The sequence below is a fragment of the Takifugu flavidus genome, chromosome 6 (assembly GCF_003711565.1).
Source record: "Takifugu flavidus isolate HTHZ2018 chromosome 6, ASM371156v2, whole genome shotgun sequence".
Classification (NCBI taxonomy): domain Eukaryota; kingdom Metazoa; phylum Chordata; class Actinopteri; order Tetraodontiformes; family Tetraodontidae; genus Takifugu; species Takifugu flavidus.
The window spans coordinates 14772832-14794777 of record NC_079525.1 but is presented as its reverse complement, the minus strand read 5'-3'; the positions used below and the strand labels follow the sequence as shown (position 1 = coordinate 14794777).

The window sequence follows — 21946 nt, the reverse complement described above, 5'->3', positions numbered from 1 at the left end:
GCTGCAGGAGCCACCGTGCTGGTGGACTGGGAGGCCACCCGACAATAGCAGAGGAATGTCGGGAAAATCCCCCCCCCCCCCCGCCGCATCGCAGTTTTCCCTGTTGTCATGACGCCACCTAGAGGATCCTGACTGGAAGCAAAGGTAATATTTGGACTTGGTGTGAGTTTCAAACTTCCAGTCCAGATTAAAATGCACTGAGACGGCGGGATACTTGAAAATCAAGATGGGTTTTGAATATAATACACAGGATTACAATCCGTAATCGGGGTAAAATGAACCCTATCCTGTAAACCCCCCCCCACGCTTGTTGGTACCATCTATAAACTGGCCGACCAACAGACGGGCTTTGCACAGCAATAGAATATCATGCAAATACTAAGAGGTGTACAGTGCTCTCGTTCTGGGCCTAACTCAGGCCTCCTCCCAGTCTGACATGTCTGGAACACCTCCCTAGGGAAGGGTCCAGGGGGTTCATCTGAAACCAGTGCCCGGGCCACCTCAGCTGACTCCTCTCAAGACTACGGAGCAGCCCTTAAGAATAAACATGGTAATCTTCCGTTCATCCAGATCAGCCAGGGCTGCTGAAAGGCAGGACCTGCTCACACACTCTCAGATGTTTACTTCATTAACTCTGGAAGGTCCGGAACGTGGACACTCCAACAGCTGCTTGATCTCTAGATGCAAAGCATCTATAACCAGCCCACATGTGCGGTAACCACAACGGGCTGAGACTGGAAGCTGTTGCAGCCGAACGAGGGAGCCAACAGGGAGGGCCACTCTCACCCCCTTCCAGTGGCCATCAGATCAAACAAATCAATCACAGGGTGATCACGGAGACAAATGATTCAATTCACCAGAAGATATTCTGGTGTCGGAACCTCAGAACTGGGTAATTACAAGGACACAACCTGTAATCCAAGGGACATCTGGCCCCATATGCAGAAGAAAGAAGGGGTCTCCACGAGAGTAGACCTGGGCTGAGTGAAGCAGACCAGTGTTGGTGCTGCAGAACAGATGCTGGAGAGCTTTTCCCTCACGTTTCCCTACTGCCCCAACTAGCAGGTCCAACAATCAGTCTTACTCTTGCATTATCCTGAACAACATGAAAGGAAATTAGAGAATAAATGAGGGGAAAGTGTTGGGACTCAAGGCAGCACGTACTCACCACTGCCTAAAGAGTCATATGGAGACATTGGGCAGGAAAAATGGAGCTGACCTACTTTGAATGGCTCAAAGCACTAACCGACAGCCTTGTATGAACAAGTCCACATAAAATAAATGGCATGATAGATACACAAAAAAGTAGGAACCATTTTTGGGTTGCAGTGCATTTATTAGACTGAGAAATGGCACCAACAGAATATTAATTTATGATTATAGGCAGTGCAAATCATATTATTTTTGTCATAATTCAGTGATGTACAGAGAACCCTTTTACACATGTATGTGGTGGTTTCACCTATTCTTTATAGATTTACTTGTTAACACTAATGGAAACTGTTTTTTAAATGGACATCCCTTTCGTTTACAATACATTGCAACAACGTGGATTTATTGGGTTGTGTTTAAAAGAAGTATCAGCCTAACATAATTTCCATGAATCAAATCATCCCATTTTAAGAAGGCAGACATACACGAAAGTGATCTTTTTCCGTGTCTCAAACGTGCCGCTAGCATGCTAACGCGAACATGCTAACGCGCCACTTTCCCCACCGCGGCCATTTTGAAAGATGTTTTGAGCGACGTCACGGCGCGAGGGCGCAGCGTCCAGTCGAACCCAGAGCAATCGAGCGGAGCGGCCGCAGCGGCGGCACCAGGACGTCTCTTAGTTCGACACGTTTGGACTTCCTGGGCTAACTTTAGCTACATGTGCTGAGGTCGAGGGGGAAATTGATCCCAACTGCAACAATGCCGACAGTTACTTTACCACCGAAGGAGAACGCTCTCTTCAAAAGAATTTTGGTAAGATGAACCGCTAAATAGGACACACTGTCTCCTAAAGACAGTGTGCGGACCAATGTAAAGGTTGGTCGATGCAGAGTTGCTGTTAGCGTAGTTCCAGTTTGTTAGCAAAATGGCATCATTGAATGAGCTAGCTAGACCAACCCTGACGTGCGCTGTCATTGTAACGTAAAGTCAAAATGGTTGTTCATTACTTTATTATTAATGTGCCAGAAATGCGCATGACAGAGATGGTGCAGTGCCTTAACTTAAATTGTTATATCTGGTTTAAGCAGTCAGGGTAAACTCGTTGGGATGAGCATTTTCGTGCAGTATAACAGTAGCGCAAGCTAGTTTCCATGGCTAACTCGCTAGCCACTGGAACTATTGCCTCTCCAACATTTCTAGGGATAACGTTTTAAAAGACTTTTAACATGCATTTTAACTTTTGCTCGTGGCTATTAAACTGCATAAAATTGTTCCGACCAGATTAAGCTTGCAGGTTTGGTTTAAAACATGGGCTATGCTAAGCTACAGTGCTAAACAGCCCGCCGGCTTGTTATTTGACGTTAACTCTCATTAACTTTACGTAGCTACGCTTAGAAATATAGGTGCTAGTTGGAATTATTGGCGTTGTTGACGCCTGTGTACATTAAAACAACCACTTGTGTTACGTTTGACACCCTTCTTAGTGTCTGGAAGTGATAAAGGAAGTCCTGATGTGACTGTCAGCAGTCTGGTCCAGGCTGTTTAAAATGCACCATTTCGTGCTTTAAAACCTCCGATTCTTTTGGTACGATGATGACCAGTTTAATTACATTATCCAGCTCATCTGCTGTGGTGTCCCACACTTGATTCTGCAGTAAAATAACCTTTATAATGGAGGTGTGGTTGCTGCTGTGCAGAGTTCCTGCTGCTCCTGCACAACTCTATAGGATTCTGTAGGATTTCTGCAGGTGCATCTGTGATTTTCTTCTTCAAATTTGCTGTTGATCGTTTTGGTTTAACGCTGAAGCTGCTGGAACGATCGCGGCGTCGACCTGGTTGTGTGGCTGGCGGCAGCAGGGCAGGACCTCCATCCTTCCACCACCCGTGAGGAACCGGCAGGTCTCCATCCTCAGGGGGGGACGTGCACCGTTGAACCATCCGGGTTCAGCGAGCAGCTTCGATCCAATCGATCTTTATTGAAACAGCCTCGGTTACAACCGTGGCCATTTTTGTGATCGTTCATTTGGGGAATCGTCCTGGTCAGCGCCCCGTTTTCATCGTTATGTGGACATAAAATGCCAACCTTTGCACTGCTGCACTGCTCCCTCGGCCCCTCGGGGGGGGGGAGCTATTTTGGTCCAGGGTTAGAACTTGCTGGATCAGCACAGCCAGTGATAGAAATGGTGCTAAATTTGTAATAGATGCTCAACCGGAGCCAAGTCCGACTCTAAAATGTCACCGTGGAGCTTTAGGTCCGCGATGTTTCTGTTGATGGTTCATATTTCTGTCGCGTTTCCCTCGATTCTCCAGAGAAACGATCGTTTAAAACATGCAAAGCTGCTTATCATTAAACGGCTGCACTTCCTCCTGTGGCACAGGATCCACTTTCATAACCGCCTAAAGTGAAGTAAAACTTTATCTGTGGCCCGTTTGGGTTCGTTGAACGCTAAATAGCACTGTGTGCTGCGTCGTTTGTGCCCGGTTTTTATTTTTAGCCTCTTTTTATCACGCGTGTTGTTGATGGCAGCGACGTCCCGCTCCCACGTTCTCGTTCTGAGCCCTCCAGGCAGGACCTGCTGGGCCGGCGCTGCACGTTAGGCTCTGGTTCTGGCAGGTTCTGCTCCCCGCTGACACACCGGCACCGTTCTTTTGACAGCGATGTTACGAACACAAGCAGTACAGAAACGGACTCAAGTTCTGCAAGCAAATCCTGTCCAACCCCAAGTTTGCAGAGCACGGAGGTAAGCAGCCCAGCGCGGCAGCAGGTGTGCTGCCCCAGGCCCGCGCTCACCTTGTGTCTTTGGCTCCGCCCAGAGACGCTGGCCATGAAGGGCTTGACCCTCAACTGTCTGGGGAAGAAGGAGGAGGCCTACGAGCTGGTGAGGAGAGGCCTGCGGAACGACCTCCGGAGCCACGTCTGTATCCTTGGTGCCCCCGCGAGGAGCAGCACAGCTCCGGGGTTTAGGGGGCTCGCTGCTCTTCAGAGTTTTCTAATCTAATCAGAACCGGGTCGGTTCATGTCCCCATGGTGACATGTCCGTCATGAATCTATACATTTGAGTCTGAAGGAGCTGAAAGCACGGAACCCTTCTCTGGATGTTCCCGTGTAGCCCAGCTAGCTTGTGGTCTTTTTTTTCCGGACTTGTCTGTTTTTGGAGGGATTGTTCCTTTCCCTAACGTGCACGTGTCCCAGGCTGGCACGTCTACGGCCTCCTGCAGCGCTCGGATAAGAAGTACGACGAGGCCATCAAGTGTTACCGGAATGCCCTGAAGTGGGACAAAGACAACCTGCAGATCCTGCGAGACCTGTCCCTGCTTCAGATCCAGATGAGAGACCTGGAGGGCTACAGGGTGAGTGAAGATGTTGCATGTTTTTAGGCAGCCAGCTGTTGAATGGTGGTTCCTCCTCCTCTCTGTGGTCAGTTGTCCTCCCTCTCATCTCCCAGTTTAACGTGACCAAAGGGAGAAGAATCGAGCTAATTTCATCCTTTTAATTCACCCTTTTCTCCAGGAGACGCGGTACCAGCTGCTGCAGCTCCGTCCGGCCCAGCGGGCCTCCTGGATCGGCTACGCCATCGCCTATCACCTCCTGGAAGACTACGAGATGGCTGCCAAGATCATTGAAGAGTTCAGGAAAACCCAACAGGTTAGCCTCCGTTGTTGTCACCGCGGCATCTCGCTGCCCACCCGCTCAAACCCGCTGTCGCCCCCCCGCAGACGTCTCTAGACAAGGTGGACTACGAGTACAGCGAACTGCTGCTTTACCAGAACCAGGTTCTGAGGGAAGCAAACCTGCACAAGGAGGCTCTGGAGCATCTGTCCAACTACGAGAAGCAGATCTGCGACAAGCTGGCTGTGGAGGAGACCCGAGGTCGCTCACCCCCCCCACAAAGATCTGCCCACAGCCTCCTCCACTCTCACTCATGCTTCTGATTTTGGGTGCGCAGGAGAGCTGCTGCTGAGCTTGGGCCGCCTCGAAGAGGCCACAGAGGTCTACCACTGTCTGCAAGAGCGCAACCCGGAGAACTGGTCCTACTACCACGGCCTGGAAAAGGCTCTGAAGCCAGGTATGTTCTGACGGGAGGCGACAGCGGACGCTAACGCCACCTCACCTCCCCTCTCTCCCCCTTCAGGCAGCACAGAGGACAAGTGTAAGATCTATGAAGAAGCGTGGGAAAAGTTCCCGAAAGGACTGGTGCCTCGTCGCCTCCCCCTCAACTTCCTCTTAGGTGAGGCCCGTTACCCTCCTCAGAAGTAGCGTTTGATGAGCCTAAACCCAACTGGTCCTCCTCCTGCCCAGGTGAGAAGTTCAGAGAGTGCCTGGACAAGTACCTGAGGATGAACTTCAGCAAGGGCTGCCCCCCCGTCTTCACCACCCTCAAATCGCTGTACAACAACAAAGAAAAGGTGCGAGTCCGCGAGCGCCAGCGCCGCCTCGGCTCAGCCGGCCCCACCTAACCTCAGTGTGTGTGCAGGTCACCATCATAGAGGAGCTGGTTGTCGGTTACGAGACGTCGTTAAAAAGCTGTCGGATGTTTAACGCCAACGGTGAGTGGGGGAGGGGGGGGTCTGCGTCCACCCTGGACACCTGCAGAGGTCCGGCGGCCCCCCTGGGCAGCGCTGACGTCCGGGCGCTGGTTCTGTTATTAAGTGTTGGCGTTTTGCAGATGATGGCAAAGAGGAGCCGCCGACCACGTTGCTGTGGGTGCAGTACTTCCTGGCGCAGCACTACGACACCATCGGCCAACAGACGCTGTCGCTCGACTACATCAACGCCGCCATCGAGAGCACGCCCACCCTCATCGAGCTCTTCCTCATCAAAGCCAAGATCTACAAGGTAACACGTGCGTGGCTCTGACGCCCGCGTTCCCCCCTTCCCGATGGGTCCGGTAACCTTCCCTCTCCCGCAGCACGCCGGGAACATCCGGGAGGCGGTGCGGTGGATGGACGAGGCCCAGGCGCTGGACACCGCCGACAGGTTCATCAACTCCAAGTGTGCCAAGTACATGCTGAAGGCCGGGATGATCAAGGAGGCCGAGGAGATGTGTTCCAAGTTCACCCGGGTGAGAGACGCACGCGTGTGTGTGTGTGTGTGTGTGTGTGTGTGTGTGTGTGTGTGTGGGCGCCAAGAGTCCGTGTCCTCTCCTGGCCACCATCATTCAGCACCTCAACGGTGTCTCTCTCGGCCCAGGAAGGAGCATCGGCCGTGGAGAACCTCAACGAGATGCAGTGCATGTGGTTCCAGACAGAATGTGCGCTCTCCTACAAGAACATGAGCAAGTTCGGGGAGGCTCTGAAGAAATGCCACGAGATCGAGCGGGTGAGATCTTCTGGGTTCACCCTCGCGACCAAACCAGCTGCCGATCACATGTTCTGTGCGACACCAATGACCCGTTTTCCCCTCGTCCTCGTCAGCATTTTGTGGAGATCACGGACGACCAGTTTGACTTCCACACCTACTGCATGAGGAAGATGACGTTGCGCTCGTACGTGGACCTCCTGAAGCTGGAGGACGTCCTCCGCATGCATCCGTTCTACTACAAAGCTGCCATCACAGCCATCCAGATCTACCTGAGCCTCCACGACAACCCTCTGATCGATGACAACAAGGAGCTGCAGGCCGACACCGGTGAGGCGGCGCCGGCGGGACCCGTCGGTGGACGGGGGGGTGTTGTTAATGCCACGCTCTCTCCCCACAGCTAACCTCTCGGACAAGGAGCTGAAGAAGCTGAGGAACAAGCAGCGGAGAGCGCAGAAGAAGGCCCAGCTGGAGGAAGAGAAGAAGAACGCAGAGAAGGAGAAGCAGCTGAAGAACCAGAAGAAAAAGAAAGAGGACGACGACGAGGAGATCGGAGGTCCCAAAGAGGAGCTCATCCCTGAGAAGCTGGTGAAGGTCAGAGAGGTCAGCGGGAGTCTGGTGGACGTCTGAAGCCCTGCGGCTGAACGTTCTCCTCTCTTTAACTGGTCTGTAGGTAGAAAATCCACTGGAAGAGGCTGTCAAGTTCCTGATGCCTCTCAAACATTTGGTCAAGGAAAAAATAGACACGCACCTACTGGCCTTTGAAATCTACTTCAGGAAAGGTGGGGGAGGTCCTGCTCGCTCTCCGTCCCGTTTCCCACACGTTCTCAAGCCTCTTTTCCTTTCAGAGAAATACGTGTTGATGCTCCAGTCAATCAAACGAGCCCTGGCCATCGACCCGGACCACCCGTGGCTGCACCAGTGTCTAGTCCGCTTCTTCAAAGGAGGTGGGAGGGGCTCCCCGTCCGCCCGCTTTCTGGATCCACAGTTTGATTTGTAGGTGTTTGAATGTCACCCGTGTCTCTGGTTTTCTCCCCACCGCCCAGTGTCGGAGAGCAAGGACCTGCCGGAGGTGGTGAGGACGGTGCTCAAGCAGGAGATCACCCGACTTTTTGGAGACAGCAATGCCAGAAGCTTCAACCAGGCCTACCTCACCAAGCACTCGAACTCCATACCACACCGACTGGCTGGTAGGCCACACACACACACACACACACGAACCCTAGAGACGCAGCTGTGCGTGCAGAGGCATCTGGTGTCCTGCAGGGGGCATCGTTGAGTCTAAAATAACTCTTCCCGCAGCTGCCAAGATGATGGTGCATCTGGATTCGTCGACAGAAACCAAGGCAGCAGAGCTGGCGACAGGGCTCGACGAGTCCCTGGACAACAGGACCATACAGGTGTGCTCTCACAGGCCTCCTGGAGGACGGGGACGCTGCCTTTGCTGTCCTCCTCCCTTGGACTCATTGTCTTTTTTCCCTCCAGACGTGCATCGACGTCCTGGACTGTCTTCGGAGCGGCGCCCTCGGGGACTGTAAGGAGCTGATTGAATCATACCGAGACAGCTGCCACAGGCTTTTCCCCTACACGCTAGCGTTCGCGCCCCCCGGGTTCGAGGAAAACAGCAAGATTGTGAACGGAGACGTTTCCACGGAAGCGGAAGAGCTCGCCATTGAAATGTGAGGCCACGGGGGCAACAGCAGTCCACCAGAGATGTGGGGCCGAGCACGGAAGCGTTTGGTTTGCCTGGCGGCCTCGTTTCAAGCCCGGCGCCGGAAGTGACACCCTGGCGTCCTGTTCTTGGGCTCAGCTTCATTTGGACTGACCTGGCATGGCGTAGGTCTCTCCCACGATTCAAAAAGAAAAAGGAAAAAAAAAAAAATCAGAACACTGTGTGAGTGTGTGTGTACGTGCGCGTGCGAGTGTGCGCAGGTCTGTGTTGAGCGCGTGTGTGCATTCATGTATAGTTGTGTTAATGGGGGAGAGGATAGCAGAGCGGCCATTTTTACTTTTTAATACAGCTGACGACAGTGCTGAAAATAAACAGTTATTAATAAACGACTGGGAGACGCTGCGGTTTTCATCAGAAACGACCACGGCGGCGGCCGATCCCTCTGTCGGCGGCGGCGCCGCGGCCCAAGGACTCGGCGCTTCGGGTGGCGCCAGAATCTAAAGACCCCGGAAGACGCACCAGGTCCCCGGGTGGTGTCGCAGCGGGGCCCCGGAGGAAGGTCCCGCCTGTCTGCGGGGGCCCCGAGGGAGGAACAGTTCAATTGTGGCTTCATTCGCTCCCCCTCACCTGTCCCCCTCACCTGTCCCCCTCACCTGTCCGCTCACCTGTCCCCTCACCTGTCCCCTCACCTGTCCCCCTCACCTGTCCCCTCACCTGTCCCCCTCACCTGTCCCCTCACCTGTCCCCCTCACCTGTCCCCTCACCTGTCCCCCTCACCTGTCCCCCTCACCTGTCCGCTCACCTGGGAATGTGTCGTACGTGTCACAGCACCTGTTAAAGGGTCCCCCCCCCCCCCCCCCCCCCATCACATAGACCAGAGCAATACCATGACGACGGGCGCCACCGGGGGAAGCAGCCTCTGCTGTCCGTGTTGCTGTTAAAGCTGCTTCTCTGCATGTGCACAAACGTGCGCGCGCGCGCCACATCTGCATCTCTGCCGGTGGATCTTCCAGGTTCCTCCTGTCCGTCTACGCGTGGAAAGAAGAAAAATAATAATAATTAGCACACCCATTAAACATTCAGTTCTTTTTTTTTTTATAAAAGAAATGTTCACATGTTGATGTCTAATCTTGTTTTTATTTATCTCTGGAAAAGACTGGTTTATTTACAGGTAAACAATAAAACTTAACCTTCTATACAATAAGACGAAAATGTGCGTTCTGAGGTAAGTTAGCGCCCCGGTTCTACCCTTCTTGCCCCCGTTTCAGCCCCTCCACACAGAATTCTCCCCAGTTTTCAGATGTTTGAGGGCTTTCGGGCTTCTGCAGCTTCTATTTCTGGTTCTGATTGATTCTGGTGGGAATCGTGAACGTTCACTCTCACATCAACACACCTGGATCCAAATCTAATCTCCCACCAGGCTGGTGCACGCGATCACCTCTATATCATAATGGGGACATCCGGAAAGCACTTTATTCCACATGTAGGTGATTCCGTGTCGTCATCCTCTATAACGTGAACACGTCAGCCATGGACAATGATGACGACATTTAAGTGGCAGCTGTCCCTTTTGCCCCCCCCCCCCCCCATCGCCGTGTTCTAATCATGATGGGACACACCTGTGTCTGGGTTCCAAGCCAGGGTGCCCTTTCAAAGTTGGGTTTTCCAGGTATTTTCTCACGATTGAATCTTTCCCCCCGCCCGACTCATTATTCTGTGACTCCTCCGTGTCCCCTTTTACTCCTTCCGACCCGTTTTCTTCCGTTTTCCCCGTCGGTTTCTCCGCAGCTCCGCCGGCAGGGGGCAGCAAACGCGCAGGTAAAAGTTCGCGGCGTCTTTGTGGCGCTCCGGAAACATCAAACTCGGATTGAAATACCTGTGTGACATAAATAAAACACGGTGTTTAAAGCGAACCCCGTTTTTCATGATCTTGGGGGGAGGGAGGCTGTCCCTGAACTCGCCTCTCCACCCTCAGATCATCACCACACTGCCAAATCTCAGCCCACGCACGCGGTGCTCCTCCACTTCTTCTAAACGCCGAACGCGTCGGATTCATGTGCACATCCCGTGCGCGGCGAAGAAGGCGGTTTCAGCATTGCAGATTCCCTTCTAGCTTCCTTTCTTCTAAATGGAATCTTCTCTCGAGTTTTCCAGCTCTTTGGGCAGCAGCTTCTCCTCTTTGCTGAGCCGCCACCGGACCTTCAAGGTCGTGGTGATCGGAGACTCCGGGGTGGGGAAGACCTGCCTCACGCACCGACTGTGCGCCGGAGAGTTCCCACCGAGGGTGGAGGCCACCATCGGCGTGGACTTCCGCGAGAGGCTGTTGGACGTGGATGGAGAGAAAATCAAGGTAACTCTTTTGGGTTTTTCGCGTCGCGTCAAACGAACCGAACGCGCGCAACGGAACCGGCCGATGGTGCGTAAAAGCGCGGCTGACTTTTACGCGTGGTGGTGATTTCACGGCGCTCGTCTTCAGGCGTTTGGAAACCGGCTGTTGAACAAACGTGCACGTGAAACGCGTTATCCAGATGATTGGGCAGCTTTCACTGACGCTCGGAGCCGCCGGCTGCAGGACCGACCCAGGCTGCAGGACCGACCCGGGCTGCAGGTCCGGCCCGGGCTGCAGGTCCGACCCGGGCTGTAGAGAAACAGGCCGTTTCCACATCGCTGCTGTTGCTGAATGTTTTGAAACGGCCGTGACAGGAAGTGTCAGCGGTGATTTCAGTCTTTTGGGTCTCAACGCGGTGATTGTTTGGTTCACGCCGGTCAGGAAGTGTCACCTGGGCTTGTGATGCAGACTCGTTTTAGCTGCAAACACTCACACATTTTCCCCTAAAAAGAATCTCAGGTCTGAACAAAAGACAGTTAGCAGGCGCGAAACGAAATATATAGATATTTAAAATGAATTTGCCTTGATGCATAAACAGTCATAGCCTGGCGGCTACTTTAAATGTCAAAAGCGTGATTTGTATTTATATTTAAGTCTCGAACATCACATGAAAAGTGCGGTCAGGATGTTTTTGGTTCCTTCTCTGACATGAGTCACTGTCGTTGCCTGTGTGGCTCCAGCTTCAGAGGTGTTTCAACACCATTCCTCTTCCTGTCCGTGCCTCCTCACGGCTCCGTTTCCTCTTTCCCCATGTCGCCCCTCCTCTCTGATGCCCCCCACCCTTCCACCCTTCCACCCTTCCACCCCTTCCTCTTCTCTCCATCACCAGCTGCAGCTGTGGGACACAGCAGGGCAGGAGCGCTTCAGGAAGTCCATGGTGCAGCACTACTACCGCAACGTCCACGCCGTGCTCTTCGTGTACGACGTGACGTGCCCGGCCAGCTTCAGCAGCCTGACGTCCTGGGTGGAGGAGTGCAGGCAGAACGTGCACGGCCATGAGGTGCCCAGGTACCTGCCCTAAGAACACACACCAGTCTCATTAGTGTCACCTCCAGCAGGGTTAAAACCAAATCCAACCATCACTTTTCTTGGACTTTTTCGGACCACAAACACAAAAACCCCCCAAAGAAATCCCACTCCTTCCATTTCCAGCATGAATCTGCAGCGCTGTTGTTGCCTCCCCACCCACAAACTTTGGACTAAAGATTCAGCTGAGTGATTAAACGATCTGAATCTTCACACTCCTCCAGACTTGTTCCTTCCAAACATTTCTAGGTTCTTGGTCAGAATTTGGAGGTTGATACCAGAAGATGAGCTCAGTTTATTAGCTGCAACAAAGCCTTTAATTCCCAATTAAGAGCTTCTGTATCCTCTCAGGTTCCTCGTGGGGAACAAGAGCGACCTCCGAGGCGCCCTCAGCCTCGGCTGCCAGGTGCACCAGGAGCGAGCGCTGAGCTTCGCCAGAGCCCACAACATGATGTTCTTTGAGACGTCCGCCAAGAGCCCCCCAAGTAAAATGACGCGCCACGGCCGAGGTGGCGAGGCGGCGCCGTTTCAGCAGGATTCGGTGGAGGACGTCGTCACCTCTATGGGCGCCAGACTGAAGAGGCAGAAGCGTCCTTCGGCAGGCGACCCCCCAGCGTACAGCGGCTCCTTCAAGGTCACCAGCACGAGGATCCCTGAGAAAGAGCCGTACGTGTGCTGCTGAGGCCCCGGGAGCTCTGGACCCCCCAACTATGAAGACTGGACATCAGGGCTCTTTTTAAACGTCGACCGGGTCTCCCATCGGAACCCCATCGCTCTCATCTCCACGCTAACGTCTCGGGCTCACGCTCTCGAGGCAAGATGACCTTCGTGGAAGCGTTTTGTATATTTGGGATTTTATTGTTTAGGTGCAAAATAAAGGAATGCAAACGGTTCGAGTGACCCGCCGGTCCTCGGGGTGTGTGGTCTCAGTGGGAACAAACTGCTAATGTTGGTTTTAGCTCCGCTCACACGCTGCAGCCAAAATGTGCTAACGTGCTCCCTGTAGGTTGGATTTAGGCTGACAGGCCGCATCACGTGCACGTTTCTAGTGGTTGGGAATATTCTCAAGTTCTCTCTGAAAACCTGTAAATCGCTGCAAATATGAACAGTCTAAATAAATAAAGATAAATATGCACAAACGGCTGATGTCAGCTGAGGGTTTGAGGACAGTGTTGCATTAATTTCAGGGTTTTTTTTCATAGGAATGATTTTTAAAAATGATTCATCCGTCTAAAACACTGAAATCACCTCAATCCTCTTGATTTTTCCCACATTTATGCCTCAAAATCGATGTTCCAGCATTAAATACGAGTTTAGTCACGTCAACACGACCAGTCTGTTCAGAGCATTTTGGCCATGATCGTGTCAAGATGTGCACGAGGATCACGGCAACCGAAGCGCACGGAGTCGGTTCGTCTCGCTGATGAACTGACGTGCACGGCTGCTGAAGAAGGCGTCACATGTCATCACTGCGCTTCCAACTGGTGATTCAGCGTCCATCACATGCAGCGGCCGTGGAGGCGTGTGTGTGTGTGTGTGTGTGTGTGTGTGTGTGTGTGTGTGTGTGTGTGTGTGTGTGTGTGTGTGTGTGTGTGTGTGTGTGTGTGTCACGCTGACGCAACATTCAACAGGCAGATGTCAGCTGTTGGTGACCAGAGGAAAACTGAAGATTAAAGAAAAGATCAGTGGTTCTGATGAAGCTACTCTGAACATCTGGAACATCTGGAACATCTGGATTTCCCCCCAAGAGGTCACAGACTTTATGTTGGATTCCAGCGTTTTAAAGGCGACAAATCGATTGGATCATCACACTCACGTGAAAGGTTTGGAGACGCAGCAGTGGATCTCCTCGGATCACCCAGAGAAGGATTCTGCCGTCCACCATCGTCAGATTTGGAATTAAATCTGCTAATAAACATAAATCAACATAATAATCAACATTAAAGCCAACAGAGGAAGTCTGTGTGACACCATTATAAACACGTATAGATTAAAAACCTTAATAAAGTCCTTAATAAATTAAATATCCTCGATCATTAAAATGGATTCTTCCTAAACTAATCCTCAACCACGGAAGAAGAAAAACAGACGCGTGACACTCAGTTCCATTTAAGCATTTAAAGAAAAGTTCAACTTTTAATTTACAAGCAGGATTAAAGCTACATTTTGAGATCAGGCAGAGAAATGTGAGTTTTCTGTTACTGCGGATATAACAGCGCGTAAAACAAACGACAAATTGGGCCTGAACCGGGTCGGGAAAACCGGGTTCTGGTGCCGATTCCTGATAAATGACCTCTGCACTCGTGCGTGTGCGTGTGTGTGTAGAGTGTGTGTGACGTCAGCTCACACGTGATCCTCCTATTCTGTCGACTGTCTCTTCAGATCGTCATCATCAGGAACCATCAGGCGGTTCTTTGCTTCCCCTGGAATTATGGGCTGTTTGGACGCTGCGGCCCTTCCGCGCGCCTCCTCTTCCGCGCGCCCCCTCTTCCGTGCACCGCCTCTAATCCACCTGCAGGCGTGAGAGAAGGCTGATCCTGCGCGCACGCGCACTCGCGCATGTGCCCGTCCTGCAGGACTTCATCAGATTACAACATCCGAAAACTTGCGCAGCCGAACCGGGGCTCTAAATAAAGCCGCCGCCGCGCTGCGTGCGCGCCGCCAGGGGGCGCGCTCGCGGACTCGCGCACTCGCGGAGCGTCGCTGCTACAGAACCCCCCTCAGAAGCTGCTGACACTCGGACCAACACGGCCGCAGATCCCCGGACAGCATGTTCTGCAGACGGGCATGGCAGAGGGTCGCGCCCCTGACGCGGAGGGCGTTCGAACCCGCAACCAGAAACGGTCAGTCCGGTCGCTAATTAGCAGCTTTTCAGGTTAATTACAGCCTTCAGGATAAAAACTAGAACTTCTTCTCTGTCCGAACACGGAGGAAGTTTTGAGCTGCTCTCTGATGGACTTTGGCGGTTAAATAATCGCTGAAGTTAATTTCTATCTTTTAAATTTGCTTAAATTTAGTAATAAATCTCCGAGGAGGCGTGGCCTAATTTGGGAACACGCAGTTCTTGAACACATCAAAGGCGGACAAATGTTCCGATCCTGTTTATTTTTTCCTTTTTAATAGATATTTGCTGTAAAATTAGACTGTTTTATTAGCGCCGCTGATTTGAAACTGAAAAGATGCCACTCTATTTATTTAAAACCTAAATTAACGCATGACTCGTCATTTCCGGGATGATTCCGACACAAGAACCTGGGTTTGCAGCTCGGTTACTTGTGTTTGGGGGCAGCTCGTCACGCATGTTGCGGGTGTGCTGCTGTGACCGGATGATGGAGAACATGTGTGACAGGGGGGCAGCAGCTGGTCCTGGTGGCTCTGCATCATCTCCCTCATCAAACAGAGCAGGAACCAGAGTCCCGAACCATGTGTCGGGGGCCCGGAGGAGGCGTCCGGGCTGCTGCAGGACGACACGTGTGTCTGTTTTCACAGGCTCTAACCTCACCTGGGGGATTAACCGATTACTCACAAATAACCCGCACTTGGATTTGGGCCGCTGCAAAGCTGCTGTGTCATGAGCATTAGAAGGGAGGAACTTTGTTTTGGAGGATTTGGGCCACCAAAACTCCCGTTTATCTCTTTATAGTGAATGAAGCACTGATGTTTCACTATGAGTCAAAATGTCTCTAGGAAAGGAAGTTTAGGCTAAAGCAGATGCTAAAAGTTTAGTTTCCCCTCATTGGTTAATTAAGTTGGAGGAGATGCTCCTGACGACCAAACGCCGCCTTCCTCTAGAGAAACGGACCTCTGGGTCACGCTGGGGATGGAGCCGCGATTCTCAGCGTTTTGGGCCTCTGAACTCAATTTGAGGGATAATTTGGTGTTTAGTTTGGCTGCTGTTGAATTCCCAATGATCCGGCCTGTGTCCTGTAACGGGATTAAGGGATGAAGACTTGTTGACGCTGTTGTTACACGCTCGTGTTTGTGGCGCCCGTGGTCGCTGGAACGCTTCTGTCCTCGTCACACGGGCTGGAAACGTCTCACAAACGTCTGGAAATGATGTGCTCTTGTGTCCTCAGCAGTTCCGGCGCGGAAAATGTCTTTCGGGGTTCCTGGTGGCTCCTTCAACACCACATACTTTGTCCTGTGTGGGGGGGGGCTCACAGCTGCCCTCGTCTACGTGAGTATCAGTGTGTGTGTGTGTGTGTGTGTGTGTGTGTGTTCACGACTTTATTTTGCTCCGTCAAACCAACCTTGTGTATCTCTTTGTGGGGAAAATGCTGCCCGCTGTTGCGTAACTCTGGCCCACACATGCGGTATATTTACATGCACAGTTTAAGCTGTTTAATTGGACTATCGGCCTCATCCCGGGGCCACGTGCACGGGAGCGTCGTTGGTTTATTGGAGTCACGTCACCTCCACTGGGATGGCTGGACGTTAGGGATGTTAGGACGTTTGTGCACTAGATTAACTTTCAATCTCATTATCTGGGTGGGTTAGCGCCACTTTTAAAACTTTGATGTCCAGCTAATGTTCACATGCACACTGAGAGTCCAGTTCTAGTTGGAATAAAGCGGTCGTTCCGTTTTCTAAGCGTCACCTTTGTGCTTTCTTCACTCTCGTCTGGACACTGTGTCTCTGTTGACTCAACTGTGGGGCTTCACGCTAGATAAAAATGTTGGGAAACCTTTTGTAACGCTAACTTTTCTCCTTATCTTTGATATGTGCTGGAATGTAGCTGAAATGTGTATTTGACTTATTTTCCCTCAGGCCTACAAGACCATCAACAGTGATACAGAACGCTATGAGAACAGACTCGCCAGTATGGGCTCCACAGCTAAGGGTCAGTTCTAACACACACACACACACACACACACACACACACACACCCTGAGCATAAACTATGGCTTCACATTTCCTAGTGTGCTCATTTTGAGCGCCTCGCTTACATTCAAGGGTTGGGGCTAACACAGGAACCCTCAAAGTTAAAAGTTTAGAAGAAGAGTGACCACGGAGACGGCGCGTCGGCCTTCAGAACGCTCCGATGAAGGCAGCAGCCTTTGAGGGTGAAACCACGGTGGGATGACCAGTCTCAATAGCTTCATCCTGCCTGTCTGTTTCGATATCTGTCTGAAAATGATGAGTCTGTTCAGCCAGTGTGGACCCAGGGACGCCGTGGCGCTGGGCCCGGGGACGCCGTGGCGCTGGACCCAGGGACGCCGTGGCTCTGAGCCCAGGCTACCAGCTCGCCGGTCATTGGCAGAATCGGCTGCTGTTCCTGGGTCAGGGTACATTCTGCCTCAAAGTTTAGGTTTGGTCTCAAATGGGCCGCGAATGTGCTGCCAGTGCCCGTATGATATAAGCAAGGAAATCTGGTCAGGAAATGTTTGCAGAAACACCTTGATGAACGCGGTGATAATTGATCATAATCAGGGTTCAGACTGTCCTTAAAACATCTAAACATAAAGCAGCCTGAACACGTCATCACTGACCACCACAGATGAAAGATGAAGAAATAAACTAGATAATTATAATAAAATCATCCAGTTTTCAGTTCACATACCAGATGGCATGAGCGTGCGCTAATGGACTTAACTCTCGTTAAGTTGCCAGTCATGAAGTTCCTGTGATGACGCTGCTACGCTGGTGGTCGTCAGTTCCAAATCGCCCCCTCGTTAAAAATGTGTATCGGAGGTAAAGAAGGGGGCAAAACCCCACAAGAACCCAGCGGGGTTGATATTCCTGCTCTGAAAATGACTGTGAAGAACCTCTTGACTGTTGCCTCCGGTACTACAAAATTATAATTACCATCAATAATAACGTATTCATCCAATCTTTGTTTGCAGCAGCAGCTCCAGCGGCAGAGGTCACAGAGGTCATCAGGGAGTCCGTCTCTGCTCCTGCAGGAGAGGCAGAGGTCACAAAGGTCATCGGGGAGTCCGTCTCTGCTCCTGCAGGAGAGGCAGAGGTCATCGGGGAGTCCGTCTCTGCTCCTACGGGAGAGGCAGAGGTCACAAAGGTCATCGGGGAGTCCGTCTCTGCTCCTGCAGGAGAGGCAGAGGTCACAAAGGTCATCGGGGAGTCCGTCTCTGCTCCTGCAGGAGAGGCAGAGGTCACCGGGGAGTCCGTCTCTGCTCCTGCAGGAGAGGCAGAGGTCACAGAGGTCATCGGGGAGTCCGTCTCTGCTCCTGCAGGAGAGGCAGAGGTCACCGGGGAGACGAGAGCTGAACCTGAAGCGGCTGTTGAGGTCGTGTCTGAAGAAGCCGCCAACGAGGCCTGTGGGGAAGCTGCTGCTGCTGCTGCAGAGGAACCGGCTCCACCTGTAGCTGCAGAAGCAGGTCCTGAATCCACCGCCGTCGCTGGTGAAGCCGTCGCCATGGAGACGCCGGCTGAGACCCAGACTGCGGAGCGTGCTGGTACGGCAGCAGTAGAGGGAGTCGCTGTTCCCGAGGCCGCGGCGTAAAGCTGGCGCCTCCGTCCATAGTTCAGTGTTCTGGAGTCGGTAGTTGTGTGTTCCTCCTGTCGGCTGTGTTCCTCTCAGAAGCTTCCAGTCGCTTTTCTCCCCTGACGTCACCCCGACCGTTAGACCCGAGCCAGCACGTTGCTGTGTGGAGATGCAGGTGGGAAAAGGAAGTTTCTGCAGGAGTCGTTTTTGAGTTCTGCTGAGGGTCGGAGGGTTGGTGTCAGTGATTAAAGGGTGGTGCAGACTGTAGGAATTGTTCTGATGTCTCATTAGCAGAAGGGGCTAATAGCTCATAGCCGCCACAATCGAGGGAGTCGTGCACGTTTAGTCAACTCGTCGTCGTTGCTCCACCTTCTGTGCCTTTTTTACACAACCTTTAAATACACAAACTATAATGTCCCGACACAAAACCTCCTGTTTTATTGTTTGGTGTCGTTTCTCCTCTCTGTACTTTAATTATGTCATTTTCAGGGATCACTGCAGAAAATTTACTCCCTTTTGTCACTTTGCTTGATTCACTCAAGTGTTCTAATAAAAAAAAGCTGACCTGCTTTATAGAGATTGTTTTGCAGCTTTGGTTGAAGACAAATTAGTTTCACTGCCTCCTCCTTGTTCATGCTCTTTTGCCCTCAAAACTAAGATTTCAGATGGTTGAATCGTAGTTCGAACAGTATCCCGAACATCAGACAACTTCAAGTTCTGATGCTTTTAGTTGGATCAGGACACAGATGATCAGACTCAGGACAGAGGGACCATCAAAGATGAGATGCATTTTTGAAACCACTGGTTTATCCAACTTTTTCAGCCATGTTTGACTCTTTCTTTGAGGGGAATGAGCTGGACAGGTAGTCTCCTGTAGTGCTGCCCTTTAACCCTCCCTGAGTAGACGGCGACTTGAGGTAAGTGCAGAAGATGTCTCCACGCTGTCCAAACCCAAACGCTGTCCAAACCCAGTCGTCGAGGGTCTCGATCCCGCCGGGGTTTTCCACCACTTTCACCTGGGGCCCCTCTTCCCTTAATGAAAGCATGTCCTACCTGGTAGGACACGATACCCAGCAGGAATGTGGCCATTTAGACTGGATTTGGACGCGTCTGAGCTAAGAAGATCTGAAATTTTCATTGTTGGTTGACTGTCAAAGACAGACGTCAGTAGAATAGAACCAGGATCATATTCCTAAAAGGGTCAAAGCAGCTTTTGTTCAGATCCTTTCCTTGTTTATTTCAGAGTCTAAACCAGATTTGCTCGCTGCTGTGAAGATCTTGGCAGGGTCCACAGTTGAGATCGCAGCAGCTTCAGTAGGTGACAGGGGCCTGGTGAAGGCTGTCCAGAGAATAGAGGAAGACTCCAAAGCTTCTGACGCTTTCCTGGAGGTTATGGGCACGGACGTCCAGGAAGCACTTGAAGAGGTTAAAGAAGCAGCTGCAGTGACTGAGGAGGAGCTGAGGCCTGAAGAGGAGCAGGAGGCACCACCTCCTGCAGAAGAGACAGTAAAAGCAGGTACTGATGCTGAAGGTCAGGTGACTGGAGCAGATTCAGAAATGGACTCCTCAGATATTCCACTGGTTGGTCCTGCAGACGAGGCCACGTCACACCAAGAACCTGCCACAGATTTGGAGACTGTTGTGGCTGAGGAGGCAACACAGGATGAGGAACCCTCACCTACTGAGGAGGCAACAACCGCTCAGGAGGCTGCATCAGTAAATGAGGAGGTAACAAAGGTTGAAGAGGCTGTAGCTGAGGAGGTGACGGCAAATGAGGAGGCTGCATTAACTGAGGAGGCCACAGGGGTTGAGGAGGCCACAGTGACTGAGGAGGCCACAGGGGTTGAGGAGGTCACAGTGACTGAGGAGGCCACAGGGGTTGAGGAGGTCACAGTGGTTGAGGAGGCCACAGTGGCTGAGGAGGTCACAGTGGCTGAGGAGGCTGCATTAACTGAGGAGGCCACAGTGGCTGACGAGGCCACGGGGGTTGAGGAGGCCACAGGGGTTGAGGAGGCTGCATTAACTGAGGAGGCCACAGTGGTTGAGGAGGCCACAAAGGCTGAGGAGGCCACAGTGGCTGAGGAGGCCACAGGGGTTGAGGAGGTCACAGTGGCTGAGGAGGCTGCATTAACTGAGGAGGCCACAGTGGCTGAGGAGGTCACAGTGGTTGAGGAGGCCACAGTGGCTGAGGAGGCTGCATTAACTGAGGAGGCCAGAGTGGAAGAGGACAGCCTGTTAAATGAGGAGGCTGTACCAGCTGAGGAGACAATCCTGAATGAAGAGGCTACGTCGTTTGAGGAGACAACAGTCGCTGCTGCTCAGAGGTCAGTGGATGAGAACGCAGCAGGAGCTTCAGCAGGATCCTCTGAAGCTGCGGATCCAGAAGGAACATCAGGAGCTGAGACGGTTCTCTGCCACCGTGCTGAGGAAATGGCTCCACCTGCTGCTCCAGGAGAGCCACTCGTCAGCGGAGACGCTGATGGAAGCAAGAGAGAGGAGCCACACGGTAAGGCCACACTCACCAAATAATATACGACTAGTCGACCAAAGTCAAGTCGTCAAACACGTGCGGAGGAGTGAGCAGACCCCCAGAAACACGACTCGCTCCAGAAATGATCTGAATCCTCTGACCAGATGTGTTTTGCCTGTATCCACAGAGCCAGATGTGTCTGTCTGGACTGTTAAAAGCTGCTCACTGATGTAATAATACAGTTATAAAAGGTAAAAGCAGCACCGCTATAGACACAACTGCAGTTGATAGAATGAAACTCCCCCAGTGACAAACATCTGCACAGACATGTCCACAGCAGCGGTGCTTCGCAGTGTTGCTTCCAGCTCCCACAGAATCCTGATTAACAGTCCAATGGACCAGAATAACGTTTCTGTGTCTGTTTCAGCCGCATCGTGAGGGATGTGCACCTCCCACAACCCTCGCTCCTCCGCCACCTGAGCCGGGAGGAGTGGGAACATCAGCGGGAGGCCGTGTTCACCGGCTAACGTTGGTTCTTCTTCAACGCCGTCGGAACCGTCGCGTCTGTAGCTGGTAGAAATTCCTTTAATAGTGTGGTGGAACACATTCAAATGGTTTGATGTGATTTCATCCTTTTAAGTTGAGTTTGAACTACTAGACACTTTATTTTCACACTTTTAGAAGATACTGCAAATTTAGGAGGAGTAGTTTTATATCAATAAAAATTAGAAGTATTTCAACATATTACTTTTGATGCACACACATATAGATAATTCAAGTCTTTTCCCTCATTTTTTCAGTCTAAATTGTCTCTTTCAAACCTCAAACTTTAGTTCAGTGATTTGTTGTTGCTGTTTTCATTGTTCACTCTGAACAACTGTGTTATTTATGCCGTCTTCTTTAATGGAATTGTATAATTATCAGATTCCTGTGTGTTAAATGCTAAAATGTAAATGTAACGCTAAATTATAATAGCTTGTTTTTTCAAGGCTGGTCCTATTTCACATGTCACAGTTTGAATCCTCAAGATTGGGGGTAAAATCAAGGTAAAGTCGTGTTAATGTCAACATTTTGTTGTCTTTTCTGAGCCTTTTTGTGCCTTTCAGAAACATTTGAATCTTTATGTGGGATTCCTGCTGTTATATGTGGAAAACATGTGTATCTATAGAAAAACCACTGGATACCGGTTTGAGTGATCTTGATTAGATTGTAAATCTTTGGTTTCTAGTCAATAAAGTTTGCTCACATTTTAAATCCAGATGTCACAGCGTATAATAATGAGAATATATGTACAGTATTAAAAAGCGCACATTAATAATAATATGCTGAACCAATTTCAGCCACTTGGTGGAGACAGAAGCCACGATCTGATCCACGATCAGCCGAAGTCCTCGTTCACGAACGCGCATGGATGAAATCAAAGGGAAACCTTTGATCTTTGATGAGGCGAATCAAAGTCCTTTAAGATTTTTTAATCATCTTCGATTAATTAATCC

General features: G+C 51.4%; 3 protein-coding genes and 1 long non-coding RNA gene across 20 annotated transcripts; 3 read left to right on the top strand and 1 right to left on the bottom strand.

Moving 5' to 3' along the window:
- The first annotated feature begins 1757 nt into the window (after positions 1–1757).
- On the top strand, positions 1758–9238 carry naa15b (N-alpha-acetyltransferase 15, NatA auxiliary subunit b). Its single transcript, XM_057035611.1, has 20 exons — positions 1758–1965; positions 3809–3893; positions 3967–4071; positions 4346–4503; positions 4664–4798; positions 4870–5023; positions 5100–5219; positions 5286–5381; positions 5453–5559; positions 5628–5700; positions 5820–5989; positions 6063–6215; positions 6344–6472; positions 6568–6781; positions 6852–7045; positions 7125–7233; positions 7300–7398; positions 7498–7641; positions 7754–7851; positions 7937–9238. The coding sequence occupies exons 1-20, from the start codon at positions 1912–1914 to the stop codon at positions 8132–8134; spliced, it is 2595 nt and encodes an 864-aa protein (XP_056891591.1). The 5' UTR covers positions 1758–1911; the 3' UTR covers positions 8135–9238.
- Positions 9239–9950: 712 nt separating this feature from the next.
- LOC130527335 (ras-related protein Rab-33B-like) lies at positions 9951–12677 on the top strand. 2 transcript variants are annotated; one of them, XM_057035748.1, is made up of 3 exons: positions 9951–10473; positions 11348–11520; positions 11890–12677. In XM_057035748.1, exons 1-3 carry the CDS (start codon positions 10252–10254, stop codon positions 12218–12220), a joined length of 726 nt encoding a protein of 241 aa, XP_056891728.1. In that variant the 5' UTR covers positions 9951–10251; the 3' UTR covers positions 12221–12677. The 2 variants fall into 2 exon arrangements, with proteins under 2 accessions (XP_056891728.1, XP_056891727.1); XM_057035747.1 differs by having other exon boundaries at positions 9954–10473; positions 11342–11520.
- LOC130527354 (uncharacterized) lies at positions 11390–14020 on the bottom strand. The gene is made up of 3 exons (XR_008950993.1): positions 13886–14020; positions 13355–13446; positions 11390–11529 (listed from the first exon to the last, which is right to left on the bottom strand). It is a non-coding gene; the product is annotated as an uncharacterized LOC130527354 (long non-coding RNA).
- A 112-nt stretch (positions 14021–14132) lies between these two features.
- LOC130527296 (fibrous sheath CABYR-binding protein-like) lies at positions 14133–21704 on the top strand. Of its 16 annotated transcripts, XM_057035654.1 has the most exons (9): positions 14133–14381; positions 15615–15715; positions 16306–16378; positions 17382–17503; positions 17546–17647; positions 17699–17951; positions 19224–20486; positions 20638–20701; positions 20878–21704. In XM_057035654.1, exons 1-8 carry the CDS (start codon positions 14309–14311, stop codon positions 20682–20684), a joined length of 2034 nt encoding a protein of 677 aa, XP_056891634.1. In that variant the 5' UTR covers positions 14133–14308; the 3' UTR covers positions 20685–20701; positions 20878–21704. The 16 variants fall into 16 exon arrangements, with proteins under 16 accessions (XP_056891634.1, XP_056891627.1, XP_056891635.1 ...); XM_057035647.1 differs by having other exon boundaries at positions 17385–17503; positions 17546–17951; XM_057035655.1 differs by lacking the exon at positions 17546–17647 and having other exon boundaries at positions 17690–17951.
- The last annotated feature ends 242 nt before the right edge of the window (positions 21705–21946 follow it).

Coding starts and splice junctions, on each gene's coding strand:
- naa15b (XM_057035611.1), top strand. CDS start 1,912: ATGCCGACAGTTACTTTACCACCGAAGGAGAACGCTCTCTTCAAAAGA. Junction 4,072..4,345: donor CGACCTCCGGAGCCACGTCT/GTATCCTTGGTG, acceptor CACGTGTCCCAG/GCTGGCACGTCTACGGCCTC. Junction 7,399..7,497: donor AGTCCGCTTCTTCAAAGGAG/GTGGGAGGGGCT, acceptor CCCACCGCCCAG/TGTCGGAGAGCAAGGACCTG.
- LOC130527335 (XM_057035747.1), top strand. CDS start 10,252: ATGGAATCTTCTCTCGAGTTTTCCAGCTCTTTGGGCAGCAGCTTCTCC. Junction 10,474..11,341: donor TGGATGGAGAGAAAATCAAG/GTAACTCTTTTG, acceptor CTCCATCACCAG/CTGCAGCTGTGGGACACAGC. Junction 11,521..11,889: donor CACGGCCATGAGGTGCCCAG/GTACCTGCCCTA, acceptor GTATCCTCTCAG/GTTCCTCGTGGGGAACAAGA.
- LOC130527296 (XM_057035640.1), top strand. CDS start 14,309: ATGTTCTGCAGACGGGCATGGCAGAGGGTCGCGCCCCTGACGCGGAGG. Junction 14,382..15,614: donor CGAACCCGCAACCAGAAACG/GTCAGTCCGGTC, acceptor TTGTGTCCTCAG/CAGTTCCGGCGCGGAAAATG. Junction 16,379..17,381: donor TATGGGCTCCACAGCTAAGG/GTCAGTTCTAAC, acceptor CTTTGTTTGCAG/CAGCAGCTCCAGCGGCAGAG.